The 19,401-nt window shown below is 40.5% G+C and overlaps 1 protein-coding gene across 2 annotated transcripts; it reads left to right on the forward strand.

Annotated features, from left to right (window-relative positions):
• The first annotated feature begins 2,785 nt into the window (after positions 1 to 2,785).
• NCBP3 (nuclear cap binding subunit 3) lies at positions 2,786 to 18,494 on the forward strand. 2 transcript variants are annotated; one of them, XM_048966571.1, is made up of 13 exons: positions 2,786 to 3,813; positions 5,309 to 5,374; positions 6,103 to 6,208; positions 7,187 to 7,312; positions 8,780 to 8,908; positions 10,835 to 10,908; positions 11,823 to 11,931; positions 12,675 to 12,774; positions 13,132 to 13,238; positions 13,717 to 14,002; positions 14,789 to 14,946; positions 16,034 to 16,198; positions 16,283 to 18,494. In XM_048966571.1, exons 1-13 carry the CDS (start codon positions 3,415 to 3,417, stop codon positions 16,516 to 16,518), a joined length of 2,061 nt encoding a protein of 686 aa, XP_048822528.1. In that variant the 5' UTR covers positions 2,786 to 3,414; the 3' UTR covers positions 16,519 to 18,494. The 2 variants fall into 2 exon arrangements, with proteins under 2 accessions (XP_048822528.1, XP_048822529.1); XM_048966572.1 differs by having other exon boundaries at positions 3,542 to 3,759.
• Positions 18,495 to 19,401: the final 907 nt, after the last annotated feature.

Consider the following 19,401-nt stretch of genomic DNA (forward strand, 5'->3'; position numbering starts at 1 on the left):
TTTTTTTCTTCAGAGATGTGCTGGCACCCGCAGTTCCTGCCCTCCCCTCCTCTGCCAGCGGTATGCTCCCACCTCACAGCTGTGCCAGTGTAGCTGTTTTCACTGAAAAGTGTCTTTCCAGTGAGATGTTCAGTGTTAAGTATAGCCCTGTGAAAGAAAAAGCTTGTTCTGAGCCTGAGATCACTGACCTTGGGGACCTGCAGACAGAGAATTGCTTAACTTCCACTTCTGCTGCAGAGGAACACGTGTGTGGGTGCATGCAGTTAAGAATGGCATCTCTAAGGATGACAAAATAGATTTTAGATTGTTCTCCGAGATCTTCAAGTTCCAGTATAACGTCTTCAGAGTCTGGATAACTGCACAGAGAATTCCATTGCAGCTCTGCTCAGTTCTGTAAGCTTTTTTTCCCCATAGGAATGTGTTTTTACAACTGTGTGGCCTCCGTGTGGCAGCACTTGCATAAACATAGAGCACAGCTGTCCTTAACTGTACCAGTGCCATGTTCCCGCCTGGATGGCTCACAGCATTTTTGCTTTCTTGTAGGGCATTCTGAAAGCCTTGTAACTATCTCATGGATGGGGCTTTGCTATTGTGTCGATTAACTAGTTTTGTATGAACCTTCACAGTATCCCAATGAAAAACAATATTCTATCTTACAGGTGGGAGGCTGTGGTTTGCTAAATATGTAAGAAAACACCAGGTGTTTGACTTCTGCTTATCTGATAGCTTAACAAATGAGCATCCTTCCTTTGCTGATCCTGTTCTCTCTCCAGATGGACTGTAGGTAGGAGCCAGTCATAATCTATTTGGAACCTAGAGTCCCAGTTTCCCTGGTAATGCGTGGAGTTTGCAAGCTAGCTGCAGAAATAGCACATTTCTGTGCCCAGGTTTTTCATAGTTTTGAAAAGCTGGAGATTGTTGTTGAGAGCCCAGGCTGCTAGGAGAATTAAATCCCAGCAGCGGGAAAACATGGCCATTCTATGTAGTGTTTCACAAACTTCAAATAAACAAGTAGAACTCTCTTGCAACGGTAAAAGTAATCATTTTTAGACTCCTGCCAGATCACTGTTTAAAAAAGAAAGAAAAGCTGTTTTTGACTGAGAGTCTGCAGGCTGATTTTTTTTGTTGTTGTTGTTCTTTTTCTCCTTCCCCATTCCTCCTTTTGTACCTCATCTTCCCTTGTATACAGCTGAACCACAAAACTACAGGAGTTAGAGGGTTTCATCAGGCTTCTTTTTCAGTTGCTAGCAGTTAGGAATATTACTGCAAGAGTTCCCTCTGGTGGTCAGTAATGGGGAAATGAATAATACTTCTGTAAGAAGCTTTTTTATACTGGGAGGATTTATTGTTCAGTCACTCTGTTCAGTGTTTTTAACAACCTTTCTTTACTTATGGCTTCTCTAGATAATAACTGGTAACCTTTTCCAAATTCCTTTTTCCTCCCATAATTAACACTCCACTCCTCAATAGTTTACTACCATTGATTCATCCTTTCTGTACAAAGGCTGCAATAAAGGTGGAGCTTTTCTGCCCCAACCTGCATTCTTTCACTGGCCTTTTATGGGCAGAGGATGAAGTCTGAGGTGAGTGGAAAAGAACAAAGCTCTTCACTGGAGACTTAATAGGATTAGGTCAGCTTGTAATTGTGAAGAATTCGCAGTTCATAATAATATTCCAAAAGAAGCTGGAAAATATCAAGAGAATATTTTGTTCACTTACCCAGCAGTAAAGGCCCTGAAGGCACTCAGGCCTGGTTTTCCTCTTCTGATTTGATTGTTCTTGCCAGTCAGCCAGTCAGAGGTGATTTTTTTCCTAAGGAATTCTAAAACTTTGGCTACTTACCTAAAGCCACAACTTATCAGTAGAAAGTTTCATGCTGAGTTCAATAAGCAAGTCATGAGATCACATCAAGCAGAGAGAGTTGTGGTATGGCTATATAGCAAGGATCTTCCTAGGCAAACATTCCAGGATTTTCAAATAAAGTAAGCAAGCATTTGGGTGAAGTGATGGCTTCAACTGCATGCTTATAGCAGTAGTGCAAGGCAACCTGATGTCACAGAATCCTGCTCCAACTATTACATTGAAGGGTTAGGCTTTGTAAATATGGTCTATATCATATATAGATCTAGATCACTGCATTCTGCTTATAAGATGAAAACCAAAAGGAGAAAAAGATGTATCCTTTATTTCCCTTATAATAGCGTTTCTGTCACAGAAATGTTTTCTCTAGCGATTATTTCAGAATCTGCTGCTCAGAGCAGGTGTTTCTGCCCTGTTTACTTCTCACATGTTCACATTATGCATACGTGGCCTCTCCCATAACCATTCACATCTGGCATGGAAATATCACCTGTGGTGATATCACTTGGTGGTTCCTGTCAGGTGCTGGCTGTGTGATGTCAGCACCAAAGATAGTTCTGGCAAAATAACTGCCATTAACTATTGTGTAAAGACGTCAGTGCAGAAGCTGTTGAAAATAAATAAATCTGGAGCATGTGATGAGTATGGATGAAGGAAGGAGCCTTTGTGTTGCCAGCTGCAAAATTTCTTTATAACAAAGTCAAGATCTGCTGTTGAATTTTAGAATCATAGAATTGTTAAGATTGGAAAAGAGCTCTCAGATCTCCAAGTCCAACCCCAACCCACCCCACCATGCCCACTGCCCATGTCCCTCAGTGCCACATCCCCACAGTTCTCAAACACCTCCAGGGATGAGGACTCTCCCACTTCCCTTTGCAGCTGTACTACTGCAGCACCACTCTTCCTGAGAAGACACTGTTCCTAATATTCTACTTGAACCTCCCCTGTTGTAATTTAAGGCCACTACCTTTTGTTCTAAGGAAACCTATCACGGGGGGTGTGCTGGAGGACTGGTTTGAGAAGCAACAAAACTGAGGAATGAAGTAGGAAGGGAAGGTCATGTAACCAGAGAAATATTAGGAATTTGTAATGGAATTAGCTGGATGTGATGCTGATGACCACGAACTGAGGAAACGCAGCTGTAGAGCCATCAGCTGTATTATGCGATGGATGCTAAAATACTGATGCTATTGGCCAAGGCAGGAACAAGCCCTGAGATACAGCATGGTTCTGTACCATTGTGTCCAATGGGATAGCTATGAACTACAGTGAGCAATTAGGATAATTAGCAGAATAAATAACTTGTTTCGTGAGAATTGCTGAATGGAATTGTAATGGAATTTAGCATAGCGAAGAATGAAATGATTCCTATGGTTCCGTAAGGCTTTTCTTGACATACCCCCGGGTGGGAAGGTAGTACGTGACAAAGGGAACAACCGAGCTGAGAACAGACACATAGAGACACGTGGCTCCTGAGCAGCACAGAGGGGGAGCAAGACCCGAACGTTTGCAGAAGCCAGACCACTTTCGCCACTATCATTGTAGGAGGGGGAAATGGCGGCGAGCGGAGGAGCCGCTCTTTCTCTTCTTCTCTATGGCCGCGCTGAGCGCGTTGGCGCCGCTCTTGCAGCAGCTCCGGGCGGCGCTCTATCCGTGTTGCCGTCTCTGTGGTGGCTCCGGGCGGCGGCGCTCTGCACCGCGGCGGGGCCGTCTCGTTGGCCGGGCGGAGGGCGGGCTTGGCGAGCCATGGCGGCCGTGCGGGGCCTGCGGATCTCGGTGAAAGCTGAGGCAGCGGCGACGACGGCAGAACCCCGCGGCCCGGAGCCTGAACCTATGGAGGTGGAAGAAGGCGAGCTGGAGACCATCCCCGTGAGGCGATCGCTCCGAGAGCTCATCCCGGTGAGGGACGGGCAGGGGGAGCGAAGGAGGGACCGGCACCTGAGGGGGGGCAGGGTACGTAGGGGCGGCGCTGAGGCACCTGGGGGCTGACTGTGAGGGAACGGGGCATCGCGGGGCGGGAGGACGAAAGTGGGGGGGGTTGAGGGGAGCGAGGGGGCGAAGGGAGGAAGGGGGAGGTGAGGAGAGGAAGGGTGGGGGCTGTGGGGAGCTGAGGGCGGGGGGGACCGGCTGAGGAACGGGGCTGTGAGCGGGAGGCATCCGGCGGGGTGGGCTCTGAGGGTTGTTTCTTGTTCTGTGTCTTTTTTCTTACTTGCTGTCCTTAGATAAGTTCAGGTACGGTCAGGTTGAACGTGTGAAAGTGGGTCAGAGTTGATCTCCGTTCCTAAGTAGGCTTTTGTTCTGAAAACGCGTGTGGAAAATGCTTGAGAAACTAATCTCTAATTAGCTGGTTGATCGTCGTGCTTCAGCTTCTACCAAATACGTGGCCTAAGAGACGGCACCCTTCTGTATGGACTTCCTTGTGCTCCATCAGTCACCCCAAACTGGTGGTTTTGGTTGTTTTTTTTTTTTCCCATTGAAAAAGTAATACGTTTATTTTGCTGTTCTCATATCTTTCTCTTTTAAATATCTGCAACTTTAAGGGAAGTTTGATACTAAGGAAAGCTGTTAGGCTCAGTGTGTGACTGTTTTCTAAGTGACTGACCTACTTTCTAGAAAAAGCCCTTTAGCCAAAATAATTATCGGAGCACAAGGGTAAACAGAACATTTATCCTTAGAGATAAGAAGGCAACATATGATCCTTATGTCACAAACCTTCCCTAGGAGATGGTTCTGTGGTTTCAGAATGAAGCAGTGCCATTGTTAAACATGCAGACAGGGACAGGGCTGGGTCACTGCTCCAGGGTTCGTGTTGTTCACTTCAGGCTTAAATTTCAGCGGTCTCCGTTGGTGGAAATGAGTTTTATGCGTTTGTTGGTCATCATTGGTAGTGTTCCTCTCGGTCTGTAGCCTCATAACAAACCAGTGATCATTCATATTGCTGCTTTTGGAAGCCAGCTTTGAAATAATGATAAAAAAATAGAAGTGAAAGACACTTGCTGAACTGTGGAAATGGTTTGACATTCTGACTTTGCTCAAAACTGGAAATGGCAAATTTCAGGAGTTGCCTATCTTTGTAACGGCCCTGTTAAATCTGTGTGTGTTTTACAAGAAAATTACACCTGACACCAAAGTGGTGAAAACTGTAGTTAGGAAAAGGTGTTTGATGGCTTCTGCTGTGTTGCTGAGACAAAGTAAAAACCTGAGCAATTAAATATTGCAAAAGCACACATTTCTCCTAGTAGAGGAATTTGGGTTTGCTTGACGTGCTTTAAATCTCACTGCTGTCAGTGAGGTTAAGTGCTTGTTTACCTGTCTCTGTAGGGATGTGTAGCTTGGAAAGGATCGAGGGCAAGAGATGGATTTCTCATAGGCCTGATTTGTTTTAGCACAGTGATTACAGTGCTGTCAGCATTCATTGAGTTTTCATCCCTGTTTTGCTTTGTTTCAGGACACTAGTAGGAGATACGAAAACAAAGCTGGAAGTTTCATTACTGGAATAGATGTAACATCCAAGGTAATTTTTGTTCTGTGGTTCTTTGAAGTGTTTTAATTATTGCTGCAGTAAAGGAGGAAACACTGTGTCTTTCCTAAGAAGCATGGAAGCTTACCATTATGAAAACACTGTTTTCAATAATTAGAGAATTCTTCTTTATGGATTGCAAATGACATCTGGATAGGTTCTCTCTTGTCATTTTAAAGTAGCAAAATTTGTGTCCAAAACCTGAAAATGTTTGTATTGAAACTGCATTGATGCCACTCAGTATTGCAAAACAGTATCGCTGTGTGAGACAGGTGAGCCTTCTCTTTTCTGTGAGTGATGGTATTTCAGTATTGTTAAATGATGAATGTTCATTGTTTAAGATGGAGAAAGGTGGTGAAAGTGCTTATTTTAAGGCAGGCTTTTTTTTTTTAGTAAATTGTTTGTACATTTGTTAGGAAGGAAAAATAAATGTTAATGTTCCATCATGGAAGCTGGGCGTGGGTTCAAGATAGTTTGTCTTCCCTGTGTCTTGATCCTCATTACACTGCCAAACTTGCATTAGAAGTATTAAATGGCACAGTAACGTTTCAGTGAGTTCTTTTTGTGTTCTGAAACGTACAGATCTCTTCAGAAATAACAGAATTATTAATATAGATTGTTGCTGCTTGGTTGGCTGTATTTTAAATATCCAGCCCTATGATGTAAGTTGCTGGGAAGGCTGTGCTGTTCCTCTTTTGACTGCATCATTTCGCATTTTGCAGGAAGCAATTGAGAAAAAGGAACAAAGAGCAAAACGCTTCCATTTTCGAGCTGAAGTGAATCTTGCCCAAAGGAATGTAGCTCTGGATCGGGACATGATGAAGAAAGGTAGGAGTTAACCCAGCAGTGAAGAAGGAAAGATCCCTTTGTTTACTTCCTCACAGTTCCTTTACTTGATTTATACTGTTTTACTTCCTACATCTCCCAATGTTTTTCAAGAGAAATCACTTTATTTTGAAAACGATTTTTTGAACTACTTTGTAACAGTGCTTATCATTTTCACTCCTTACTTTACTGACACCAGAAAAGAGAACATTTTTTATTTGATATTTGGCAGTGACACCTGATGTACGTGTCCAAGGTCTGTCTTCAGGACCAGTGCTGCCTTAAGAATATTTAAATTCCTTGAAAAGGCCTCAGGCACTGCTTGTGTGTGAGCATAGGACTCTGTCCTGTGCATAGAAAGATCAGGTTCCATGAGTGATGGCACATGTGCTGTCAGATGACAAGCTGGACGTGCTGGAGTATAAGCAGATAATCTGAGAGATGTGCACACACAACAGATCGGCATCTTTGGCATCCAGTTTGTTCCCAAGGCCTTTGTCCAGCTGGCAGCTTGGACCAACTAAGCTATGGCCTGTAAATTCTCTCCATGAGATGTGTGCAAAACTTGTACTATCTTGTACTATATTGTCCTGGTCATGGGTCTCGTTAGCATTACTGAGTGAAATTACTTTAGCAGCATTATAAAGAAAATGTGGAATATTGAAACCCCAAAACAAACAAACAAAAAAACATAGAACCATGACAAAAGAGAAGAAAACCTCTGTAAGGCAGTTTGATGCTTTTCAGTACCTGCAGCTCCCAGTGTTTGTAATGTTACAACCACCTTTCTCTCTTTTTAATTCTCAGTTAACATTTTACAGTGTGGGGTAACTCAAGTTCTAGTGTTGCAGATTGGTGAACATCATACTTCTACACCTTTAGCTTACTTTCAATGTTTGCTTTATAAATCCATGTATTATGAACATAAGAGCTTGCTTTGTAGAAACGAGTGTCAGTTTGATCTCTCTTCCTCTTTTATAGCAATTCCTAAAGTGAGACTGGACACAATTTACATTTGTGGCGTGGATGAAATGAGTACACAGGACATCTTTGCCTATTTCAAAGAATATCCTCCTGCTCACATCGAGTGGTTAGATGATACTTCATGTAAGTAAATGGAATCTTTTGTTTGTCATTCTTTATCTCTTATATCAGTGGAAGCTGTACCTTGGGTGTCTTTGTGGTTTTGTCTGTCTGTTTCCCTTTCATTAACCTTAGCCAAAAGGGATTTATAAGGAGAGAATTAACAGCGTGTGGTGAAAATCAAACCCACTGTCTGAATGAGTATTTAGAAAGAAAATGATTTAAAAATGACCTAAACAGCTTGGCATTACACAAATTACTGACGTTGAAGGAGACTCAAATAAATACGCTGGTAGATGGAAGGGTGGCCAGTGATCAAAGTGTCATGGCTGGAGAGTCACTTGTGGAGGATGTGAATTGACTTCATTACAAGTTAAAGTGGTATTGTTCAAAATATGGTGGTCTAATTAATACAATTAGAAGTGCTGAAGAGGGAAGGTGACCGGTGCATAGAGCAGCAAGTTATGTAGCTCTTAGAAAATGGAGTGAAGAAAACATGACAGGAGCTGTTTGTTGACAATCTGAAGTTATCAGAAAGGAACAACAGAAAGTAGCTTGCCAGTTCTGGTGTGGGGAAAAAATGGTCTAAAAATGTGGTGCTGCTTGTATTTTGGCACAAATAGTGTATCTGCTTGTGTCACAAAGGATAACGTTCAGAGAGGAGATTATTTAACTGCATGCAACTAGAGAGGTTGGCATGGTTTTGTGCTGGGAAGGAGCAGACTTGTTCCTATATTTGTTTAGTTCCTTCTCAAGGAGGAAATAGTGGGTGGAGGAAGGTGGCTGATGAATGAGACATGCATAGATTGGGAAGGGAATGCAAATTCACATAGCAAGGGCTGTTGTGAGGAGTATGCATGCAGTGAGGTTGCCAGAAAGATGAAAGATTTGACATCAACATGTATGAAATGCTCTTAATGAGCCTTACTTAACTTTTACTTCAACAGCACCTGCTGATACTTGAGACATACAGGAAGCCCTTACTGACTCGTGTTGTTAACCTATGCCCTGTGTAGCCTCTGAAGTGCTTGAGCAGTCTCTTATTTTTCTGCTCTTTGGAAAAGGTTAACAGAATTCTGTGCTAAGGTCCAAGGTTTGGTTAAATTTAAATAAAAAAGGAGAAATAAGCCTTGGGTTGTTGTTTTTTCTTTTTTTTTTTGATCTTCAATTGCATTTCTGTGCTAACACATTCATGATATACAATGGCTGTTACTCAGTATTGTTTGCTCTGATTTATACACGTGGTTATGCATTTTGGTGGGTTTGGTTATGGTCAGTTGTGTTTTTCTAGTGGGATAAAAGCTGTGTGTCCCCCAGGTGAACAAGGGTTAAAGAACAGGAATTCCCTTATGAAAGATCTGATTACTTCTTAGTCATGTCCCATGATAAGAACATTTCTGAACTTTTGTTTGCTGTTTCCCTCCAGTAAGGCAGTGCATGTGACACAAACTGCATTTTGTTTCTGTGTGTGTTTCTATCTGTATGTCATAGGCAATGTGGTCTGGCTTGATGAAGTAACAGCAACACGGGCTCTAATAAACATGAGTTCCTTTCCTGATCAAGAGAAAGCAAAAGGCAGAGAAAACAATGAAGAGAAGACAGCTGAAAAAAGCAAGAAAGGTAGATGAGATGTGCATATACAGATGTCATCTGGTTAAATCAGTTAAACTTTAAACTTGTGCTTGGGTACTGCGTGATCTAAATGACTGAAGGAGCTTCTATCATATAGTTTCAGGTAAATGTATTCTGCCACTTTAAAAAAGGCTTTCATCTTGGAAACCTTTTGAAGAAACTACTTCTTAAAAGGTGGGTTGGAGTTAGACCAACAGCAGTAATTTGGTCAGCACTGAACATGTTAGATGCAGGGTCAGATTGAGATGTGGTGGTTGCACAGAAATAAGTCTGTTATGTGCTTGCAAAGGCAGTGGAACGATGGATATTTTAACTGTGGAAACAGCAGGTCTAAGAACATGTGCTGGTTTTGAAATACCATGGTTTATTCTTCACACCATCCTTCATGTTTACCATCCACACTGCTGTGCAAAGCACCACCTCCCTGCTGTGTGCATCATCTCTACATCTGACCGCTTTACTTTCAAGACAGAAGCACTCTGAAGGGTCACCTGTAAAAGAGCAAAGCAGTGAACATACAGCTCAGTGTTGTGACAAATTTGGTATCTGAATGCCTCAGTTGTAAATTAAGAGTCAGACCAATATGATAAATTGTTTCAAACTACTGTCCTGAGGAGTACAAAGTGAAGGGAGGTGTTTTATTTATGAACTCTTTGAACAAAATGCAGGTGGACAATCTCTCTATTTTATATTCACAGTGCTACCAAAAGCCTTTTTGTAAAATTTGGGCTTTAAACTTGTGGATGCTTCTAACTCATTCCCTTTTCTTGTTGCTTTTCTCTATAATGCAGTGGCTCCTCCACCATCCATGTGACTTTAAAATATTGATAATGCTTCAAGTAAGATTTGCTACAAGGTTTTTGCAGATTAGTGAATGTCTTTTTTAAATGGAGCATAAAAATACGTATATTAATCTTGTTGGCTACAGTATCCACATTGCATCATCAAAATCATGTCATTTAAATTCCTCCTACATAATCTTACTCACCTGTTCAGCTGGAAAAGTGGGATGCTGGATGGAGTACAAGCTGTGCAGATTACATCTTAAGGTGTGAGGTGCATACAGATGTATTAAAGTAGTCTGGCTCAGGTACGTTTCTTTTCTAGGTAAGAACTTGAGGCCTATGTAGACATTTAGGGTTGCAGGAGACACATCTTTACAGTGAGAAACTAATATAAAATTGGATGTTTGAATGCTGTCCCTGATAGAAGTCAGCTAACGTTTGATTTTGGCTAATTTGTTTCCTGAAATTCTCTCTTTGGAGTCAGATTGGTTCATTGTGCTTTACTTTTTCCTTTGAACTTGGGTGTAGTTGTCCAGATTTTTTTAATAGCTGTGGTTCCATATTAGAAGTTGTCAAGTCCAATCAGAGGAGATTTAAGACAAGGAGCTGTGAAATATAGAAGAGGGTTTTTTAGTCGTGTGTCTTTTGGGGAGGCTCAGAAACAATTTCCAACAACAATTTTCTTCCTGTGAGCTAAAAAAAAAAAGAACAAACAACAAAGAAAACCTGAAAACCTGTTTCACATTGTGAATATTGGATACCTGTAGGTACTTGCAGCATTTAAAAGGGAGGTGGAAGGAAACAGGCTTTGATCCACCTTTTGCAGTCTTGTCCTTGCTGATCTCTGTCACAATTAGAAATTACAGTGCAATTTCATTTGCTTTCAGATAAGTAAATTGATAATCCATGCCTCTGGCACTTACCTGTATGGGGTCTGTCTGGTTAATGTTAATCTGTGCTCATGTGTGCTTCAGCTTTCTGTAGACGTTCACTGTTTTGATTACTCTCTAGGCTGCACAGAGGAATTGATAACACCTTCAGTCTGATTTCAGAGACTGTAGAGAATAATATTGAAATGAACCAGATCATTAAAATGTAGATTTCTTTTCTTGATTATTTTCCTCTTTAGAAAAACAGGAGGAAAGTACTGATGATGAGACAGAAGAAGGCGAGGTTGAGGATGAAAATCCAAGTGACATTGAGGTCAGTACAGAAACCAAATGAGAACCCCATTACGGGAGTTTTGCTCTGAGTGATGGAAACTCTTCATGACATGATGGTTTTTACCATATATGCTTATAATTTACAATTTAATTATCAAAGCAAATAAGGTGGGGAAGAAGGCAGGAAGTGCAGACGTGCTGCTGGTGAGAATAGCCTCATAAAAGTGCTTTGTGAAAGTAATTTCTGAAGACTGATAGGGCAGCCAGCATGTAAGAGCTAGACTGACTGCTCTATCCTGTTAAAGGAGACAATGAAAGGAAAGTAGTGGAAGGCAGCAGCCTTTCAGTATAGAAGGCAGTGTATAAAGTGGGGAAAAAAAAGGGGATTTAGGCTGCCCATAGATTTGTGTGGGCATCAGCATATGCATTGATTTCTGTAAGTAGTTTAGTCTTCACTGGTTGAATATATATAATGGGTGTCATCAGTATTTTCTTTAGGAATGGCTCAGCAAACACTCACCCAGATTATGGAAATGTGAATTTTAGCTTATAGAAAGCAGTTATAAATGAAACAAACCAATGCCTGTAAGTCGGTGTGCGAGGGCAGGAGAACCCATTGGTGAGACTGTTTGTAGATGAAACAAACAAACAAAAGAAATCACGTCTTTCTTTTTCAGTGTCCAAGTTTATTTATTCATTTCAGTCATATTATAGTTTCATTTGAAAACTTATTTAATAATCTGAAGAAGTGTTATGAAGGAAGAGACAAAAATATTTAAAACCTTTTGGCAAAAAAAAGAATTCCAATATGTAGTAATTTGTCAAGAAAGAAATGGAGTTAGTCTGAACAGAATCTGAAAAGTATAACCAAGGGGTTGCTTTTCTGCAAGCAATCCTTTTTCATTCAAAAGTAATTTTATTTTTGAGTCCAAAATACCTTTTTTGCCCCCAAAGTTGGATGCCCTCACCCAGGTAGAAGAGGATTCTCTCCTGCGTAATGATCTTCGCCCTGCCAATAAACTGGCTAAAGGAAACAAGCTATTCATGAGATTTGCTACTAAAGGTAAATGAACAGCTTAACAAGCATAATGAATTAATTGCTTGTTGCAGTTTTATTTGTTGACTAATTAATTACTTGAAGTACCTAATTTTTATTTGCAAAATGGTTAGGTTTTTTGCTAATTATTAGGTATTAAGATTTTGCTATGAATACACATTTAGTGTGTGAATTAAATCCAGTTCATGTTGTATGAAGATTATTGTACATAAAATATTATCTTGGGTTCAGGGCATTCTTCCCAATACCATAGAATAGGTTTTACAGTGCACTTCTCCACCGAGGAAAATTTCACATTTTATAAATATGGAAATCAGTTGTGATGTTTATGAGGTACTGATGGAAATTGTCATTTAATGCAGTTGAGATATTAAATATTATTTATGGATAAAATGAAAATGCATATAATTTCTGAGCCATGTGGAAGGTGGCAGATCCATAAAGAAAAGAAAGGTCGGGAATAAGGTAAGTATGGCCTGCAGCAGTTGCAGTGGGATGCAGTGTTCCTTTAAGCTGACACAGAAACTCAGAGTCTCCACGGAGTTGGGCACAAATAAAACTGTGGCTGTAGGACAAATTTAATTTGGGTTGTCAGCAAAACTGTATTGTCCAGAAAGGAAATTGAAAGAAATACCAGGGACCTGTAAGACATAATCAGTCTTCCTTTCACTCTGTGCCTGTCTGACTGGATGCTAGCGAGGTATATTCAAAGAGGAAAGGAAATATTCTTTTAACTTATGTTTTTTCAGATGACAAAAAAGAACTGGGAGCTGCAAGGAGAAGCCAGTATTACATGAAGTATGGCAATCCCAATTATGGAGGCATGAAGGGGATTCTTAGTAATTCTTGGTGAGTGCAGGATGCAGGAATTGGAACACTGCAGAAACTCAGACAAGGTGGTTCAAAGTTGTTGTAACTTGCAGATTTTTTTTTTCTTTTGGTTCCTGTAGATGTATCTCAAGTGTGAGTAATGTGAGTAATGTGAGCAAAGTGATGATGTATTTGCTGGGGAATATTTTGTTGTGACAGTAAAAAGATTTGTATTCAGAACACACACACACACACACACACACACACACACACAGAACAGTTCTCTGGCATAAATGGCTGTTGTTGAAGTGAGCGATAACTGCACGTGCTTAATCCAGGATTGGTTACAGCTCATTTCTTTGTGATAAGAACATCATTCTTTTAATGGTGTTTCAGGAAGCGGAGGTACCATTCGCGTCGAATCCATCGGGATGTGATAAAGAAAAGGACGTTCATTGGGGATGATGTTGGCCTGACTCCTCCTTACAAACATCGGCATTCGGGTAATTGCTGACAGTGTGTCAAAGCTGTACCAGTGTAACTGGGGAAGTGGAGGTCTGGATGCATTATTTTTGGTGTTACTACTTACAGGAGTGGAGAGGATTCTCATAAGCCAGCAGTTGTCACATTAAGTCCTGCAAGATGATAGGAATTGTTATGTTTAGTTCAGCATGAACTGCCCCCACAACGAGGCAGTTATACCGTGTGTGTTGAGTCCAGCTACATGCTTGAGCAGTATCCTGAGGTATACTGGAACACTATTATGGGCTTTTTTTCTCCTGTAGTGATTTTCTCCCTCTTAGATTATTCTGTAGTATAGATTCCACTTAGAATATTTTGGAAAATTCTCTTTTTAGATTTGAAGAACTACAGAGACTCATTTCTATTGCATCGCTTCTTTACAGTAATAATTTTCTGCCTTGTTCTTACCTACAATAAATGATAAACTAAGTTTCTCAGAATCAGTTTGTGTTGCTGTAGGCTTGGTAAATGTTCCTGAGGAGCCTATTGAGGAGGAAGAGGAGGAGGAAGAAGTTCAGGATATGGATGAAGATGACAGAGTTGTTGTCGAGTACCGTGATGATTTACAGCCTTTCAAACAGTCCCGAGACCGCGGTACGGCGAGGCGATCGAGTGCAAGTGCATCTGATTCTGATGAAATGGACTATGATCTTGAACTAAAAATGATATCGACCCCCTCTCCCAAAAAGAGCATGAAAATGACAATGTATGCAGATGAAGTGGAATCACAACTGAAAAATATTAGGTAAAGGTTCCCTGTTCTTTAGAAGCGTCAGTGAAAAGGCATTTAAAATGTAACCAGTGACAGTGCTGTCAAAGCTTAAAGGCATACTGTTGAAGCTGCTATTTCAGTTCTTAACATAATTTTGCAGTAGACATTTTAGAGGTGAAATGCAAAATACAGAAAAGCCTGTATTGGTCTTTTCTTTCCAATTAACGTATTTAAAACGCAGCTTCCTTTGTAGATTTCTGCAACCCAGCACCGTGATGATAATAAAACTCAAAGTGGAATCAATGGAAATGTAAGCAAGCAAAATTAAGCTCTTGCATTTCATAGGTAGGGCAGCCATCCTCAGGTGTAGATGAGAAAAAAGTAATTTATGTTCATTGTGGACTCATTAACCAAAGCTACATATACTGTGGGCAATCAAAATAATTGTAATATACATCCCTTTGGCAGTATGAGTCATTACAACAGTTCATTTTAACATCAGACCTTTTACCAGTTCTGAGGTTGTTCATTTGCTTTGAATTTTGATGCAGAGGGCACAGCCTTACAGAGACAAGCTTGATATCTGCCTTGTAGCAGATACTGAGGAGTTTGTGTGATTACAGTTAGACTTTGGATTCTGACTGGAAAACGTGCTCATATAAGTAACATTTTTGGGTCTTTTTGTTTGCTTTTTTTTACCTCTGTTTCTCAGTAGAGCAATCCTGATAACACTGTTTTCTATAATTCCACATACAAGAAGATCTGAGAACTGCACTAGATTTCATTTTGCTTAAGGGACTTTATTATTGTTTTATTTAGGAATTCCATGCGAGCAGATAGCATAGCAACCAGTAATGTGAAAAACAGGATTGGCAGTAAAGGATTATCAGACAAAGTTGTAGATGTAAGACTACTGTTAGAAGAAAAACGTCAGAATAACAATGGGCTGCGCCAGCCAAACAGCACTGTAAAATCAGGTAATGTGAAACTCTTATGGTGTGCAGAATTATGACTCTCTTATTAATTGATGTCGTCGTTTTACATCAGTCCTCCAATGCAACTTAGAAACATGAGGAAATCCTATTCATCAGCAGTTTCTGCACTGAAATGGTTAATTTCTCCTCACTAAGAGGCAGAGTTGGAGGTTGCTTTGGGGGAAAAGTACTATTCCATTTAAGTGAAAGAGTGACATTTATTTTTATCTAATTTCTTTGCCTGCATTTACTTCCCCCCCCCCCCCCCCCCCCCACACACACACACACACTTTGTCCCTTTTAATTTGCTTACTTATTGAGGCAGATTCTGTATGACATCATGGGAACCTGTATTGGGGGGAAGCTCATGAGCAAACTGAAACATGAGGCACTAACTACATGACTACATGACATAACTACGTGAAATAATACATACATGGAAATATATATGTGTCTAGCTGTATATATGTGTATATGAATTATTTTTTCAAATGGCAGTCTTTATTTGTTTATGCTAACTGACTTGCTTTTCTTGGCACAGGTGTGTGTAATTACAGCTACTTCTGACACAGAGAGTATCCAGAGAATTATCTGACTGATCATGGGTTGTCAGTATATTTAGCATTTGTATATTCTTATTTCCATTTAATTCTGTAAAATATTAAGAGGTATTGGAAACTCTAAGGCAAAGTATCTATAATCTGAAAAAAAAAAAAAAAATTGGAGGCTTCACAATTACTTTATAATCATAGCTCATGCTGGACACGTATATCCTGGGCTGCTAAAACAAATGCAACAAGCCATGGAATAACAGCTAATTTTTGGGTCATCTGGACAAAATATAACCTGAAAACATTACATACCACATTTTATTGCCAGAGAACAGCAGAATCTGGATAACATTTTATTGCAAGCTTTGTCGAGACTGAAATCTGAATATGAAGGACTTAGTGAAAAGAGGATAGAAAAGATGAGAACATTTGTCTAGTTCTGAATTCTATGGAGTGTGCAATGAGCGTCAAATTAGCTGGCAGAACTAAAGTACAAGCAACATGATTTTTGTTGTTCTAATCACTGAAAATATCCCTAGATGTGCGGCAGAGACTGGGAAAAAGACCACATTCCCCAGAAGTTAAGCCTCCAAGCAGCATCTCTGCTCCTCGTCGAGAACCAATATCAGACGTACACAGCCGGTTAGGAATCCCAAAGCAGGATGTAAAAGGCCTCTACTCTGATACCAGAGAGAAGAAATCAGGTCAGTTTGGTGCTGGAGTGGAAGTTTAAAGAAATGCAGTACGTTCCTGTTAGTTTTCAATGTGCTTGTTTTTCATCTTACTAGGTAATCTATGGACCCGGTTAGGTTCTGCTCCGAAGACACAAGAAAAGACTTCAGATAAACCTGAGAACTCGGTGGCATCTCCAGAGGAAGATGATTCAGAGCTCCAGCGGGTTTGGGGTGCTCTCATTAAGGAAAAAGAGGAGTCTCGGCAAAAAAAGAGTCGATTGGATAATTTACCATCTCTACAAATTGAAATCAGCCGAGAAAGCAGTTCTGGATCAGATACTGAATCATGATTTTACACTTTGATCCTCAAGATCGTGACTCTGCAGTGTGGCAAGATTTCCTTTGCCCAAAAGCTGAACACTGGCAAAGACTCTGCAGTGAAGGTTCCAGAAATGTCTCAGTTCCTTTTATACAAAAATAGAGATGCATATGCCACTTGAAACCTAAAGCAATCATGTTTGTCTGGAGTCTGTGGTCGGCCCTGTGTTATGTAGGGCGTTGTCTTATATGTTAATTACAGCAAACCTGTAGTTAATTCTAGCCAAACACTTTTCCCTAACCTCTGAATTTAAAAGAAGAGGGAAAAATACTCTGTATTTTTAAGAAGACCTTTTTTGTTCTTAATATTTTTAACATGGAATCTTTTAACAAAATGTTTTACACAGTTCATCCAAAGAACAGGGCATTTCACAGTCAGCACCATTGCCTTGCCCTTCTGGCACTTACCAGCACCTTCCTTAAAGTAATAACAATAATGCTTCCTGGGTAAGCAGCCAGCAAGGAGAAAGCATGAAGGGTCTGCCACGTTCCCTTCCTCCAGAATAATGAATGTAAATCCATCGTTGTAGTATAGTGAGGTTTCATGAGGTATCCATATGGCATCACTGCTCTCCAGGAATTCATGTATTTGTTTTGGTGATACTGTGTTCTGCTGTAGCAAGGATTGCAGTGTTTCAGACTGCAAAGTTGGTTGAGAGAATTGTGCAAATTCCTGAAGGTTTTTCTTATCTTTTTTTTTTTTCTAGTTACATATTGAGAAATTATATTTCTCTCATTCAGCTGTATTATGTTTTGAAGAAATCTAACAGTTTAAATACTTACATTTTTATATTTGTGGAAATTTCCTGTTGGCCATGGTGAAAAAAGCTATAGTGATGTTTTCCTATGTGCTGTTTGACTATACATATATATAACTGAAAGAGAAAAGGAAAACTATAGGATCACTGTCCCATGTCAATATTTTTGAGTGTTCTTGTATAGTACATGTGGATGTGCACATGGTTGACCTGTTACATTCAGCTTTTTTTTTTTACCTGCGTATCCTCTCTACATAAAAGTTTGATCAGAGTGCAGCTGCAATTTTTTCTTCTTCTTGTTGCCTGTGGCATATATTTTGATTGCCAGTAATTCTAAATGAGAATTAATGATAGCACGTCGTGTTCTGCTGAACAGAACAGGTGGCAAAAAACATTGTCTGCTATGTTTTTGACAGTCTGAGGATGTTTGCTTTGTCTTTAGGACTGTTCATCCTGGAGAAGAAGATGTTGGGGGGAGGGATTTTATCAATGTGTATATAAATACCTGAAGGGAGGATGCAAAGAAGAGAGCTGTGCTATCTATCTTCAGTGGCACCCAGCGTTAGGATAAGAGGCAGAAGGCACAAACTGGAACACAGAAGATTCTGTCTGAACTTCAGGAAGCACTTCTTTACACTGTGGATGATGGAGCACTGGCTGCGCAGAGCTTGTGGAGCTTTGAAATCCTTGAAGGTGTCAGAAGCTGCCTGGATACAACTCTGGATGGCCCTGTCTGTGCAGGGGGTTGGCAGGTGACCTCCAGGTGTCCCTTCCGACCTCTCAACCATTTTGTGATTCTGTCCCTACTTCCCAGGTTCTGTCAGTCCAAATTGTCAGTATATCTCTCTTCTCCTGTCTGCCTTTTAAGCATTTTTTTTCCTCTGTTTGTGTTTTTGTTTATTTGTGGTTTTTGTTTGGTTGGTTTTCTACTAAGTTGGAGTAGGTTTGAAGTTTCACAGAAGTAAGGAGTCTGCAATTAACTTTCTTACTGCTTTAAGCAGCGTGTAAAATGAGAGTTGAAATGAAAGGTACAGTGATGAGAAATGTAAGCCAGGGACTGCCTGGGCTTCACGTCTTCTTTGTTTTGTGACACCCTGCAGTTTATATTTAATTATTGAATATATAAATATGACTCATAAAAAAGTGCTGTTGAGAGTAAACAACTGCAATGTCTGATCACTGTAAGAATTAATTTCAGTGTGTGCTTTCATTAATATCCCTTCCAAAGCTTTAAAGTAGAATCACACCTTACCCATTCCTCAAGACCCTGATGAAATTCATTTAACCAGTCTCTTTTTGCCAGTAAACCTTCACGTTGTGTTACTGCTTTGAATCCACTCTGACTTTGCCTTTTTCTGAAAAGAGGAGGTAGGTATCAACCACTCGTTGTGTCTGTGAGCATTGCTTTCTGTGTTGCTGTGAATTGAGGTCAGTGCCTGGCTGAGGGCTGCTCTTCACCTCCCTGATAAACCACTGTGCTTCCAGGTAAATATTCATCACTTGAGCCTGGTGAAGGGTGGGCTGCTGGTGTGAAAGATGGAATGGGAAGAGAAAATCTCTTCAGCTGAGAGCTGATCTGATGGGTGTATGAATGAGAAAAGTGTGGGCAATGGCTGGCATTTAAGGAGGAAGAGCCATTAGCACTGCGTCTGTCTTCCATGTAATCAGAAATGCACCTCTGTTTGGAAGGGAGGACTGTGTGTTAATGACAGCACAGGATCCCAGCTGCCAGGAAATAGAAGTCTGCTGTTTTAGGGACGTACTGAGAACCTTTTTTTCCCCCCTTTTTCTTTTTTTCCTTTATTTTCCCTTTTTTTCCCCTCCTTTTCTCCCTTTTCCCCTCCTTTTCAATCATCCTTTTTCTTTTTGCAATAAGAGTGTTCGCCTGATTTTCTTTCCTGATTTTGTACGAAGAAGCCTCGGAAGGTACCTGCTGCTATCAGGAATGCTACTTTTGTTCTTCCTTAGTTACCCAGACGTGGATTTCTGTGTTTTAAATCCTCAGTGGGCACTTTATCATAACTAACATAAATCCAGGAGACTGATAGAAGAGTTTCCTGCAAGTCCCCTTTTTTCTCTTTGCGATTCTGGAGCCGG

Source organism: Lagopus muta, chromosome 20 (assembly GCF_023343835.1).
Source record: "Lagopus muta isolate bLagMut1 chromosome 20, bLagMut1 primary, whole genome shotgun sequence".
In the NCBI taxonomy this organism is placed as follows: domain Eukaryota; kingdom Metazoa; phylum Chordata; class Aves; order Galliformes; family Phasianidae; genus Lagopus; species Lagopus muta.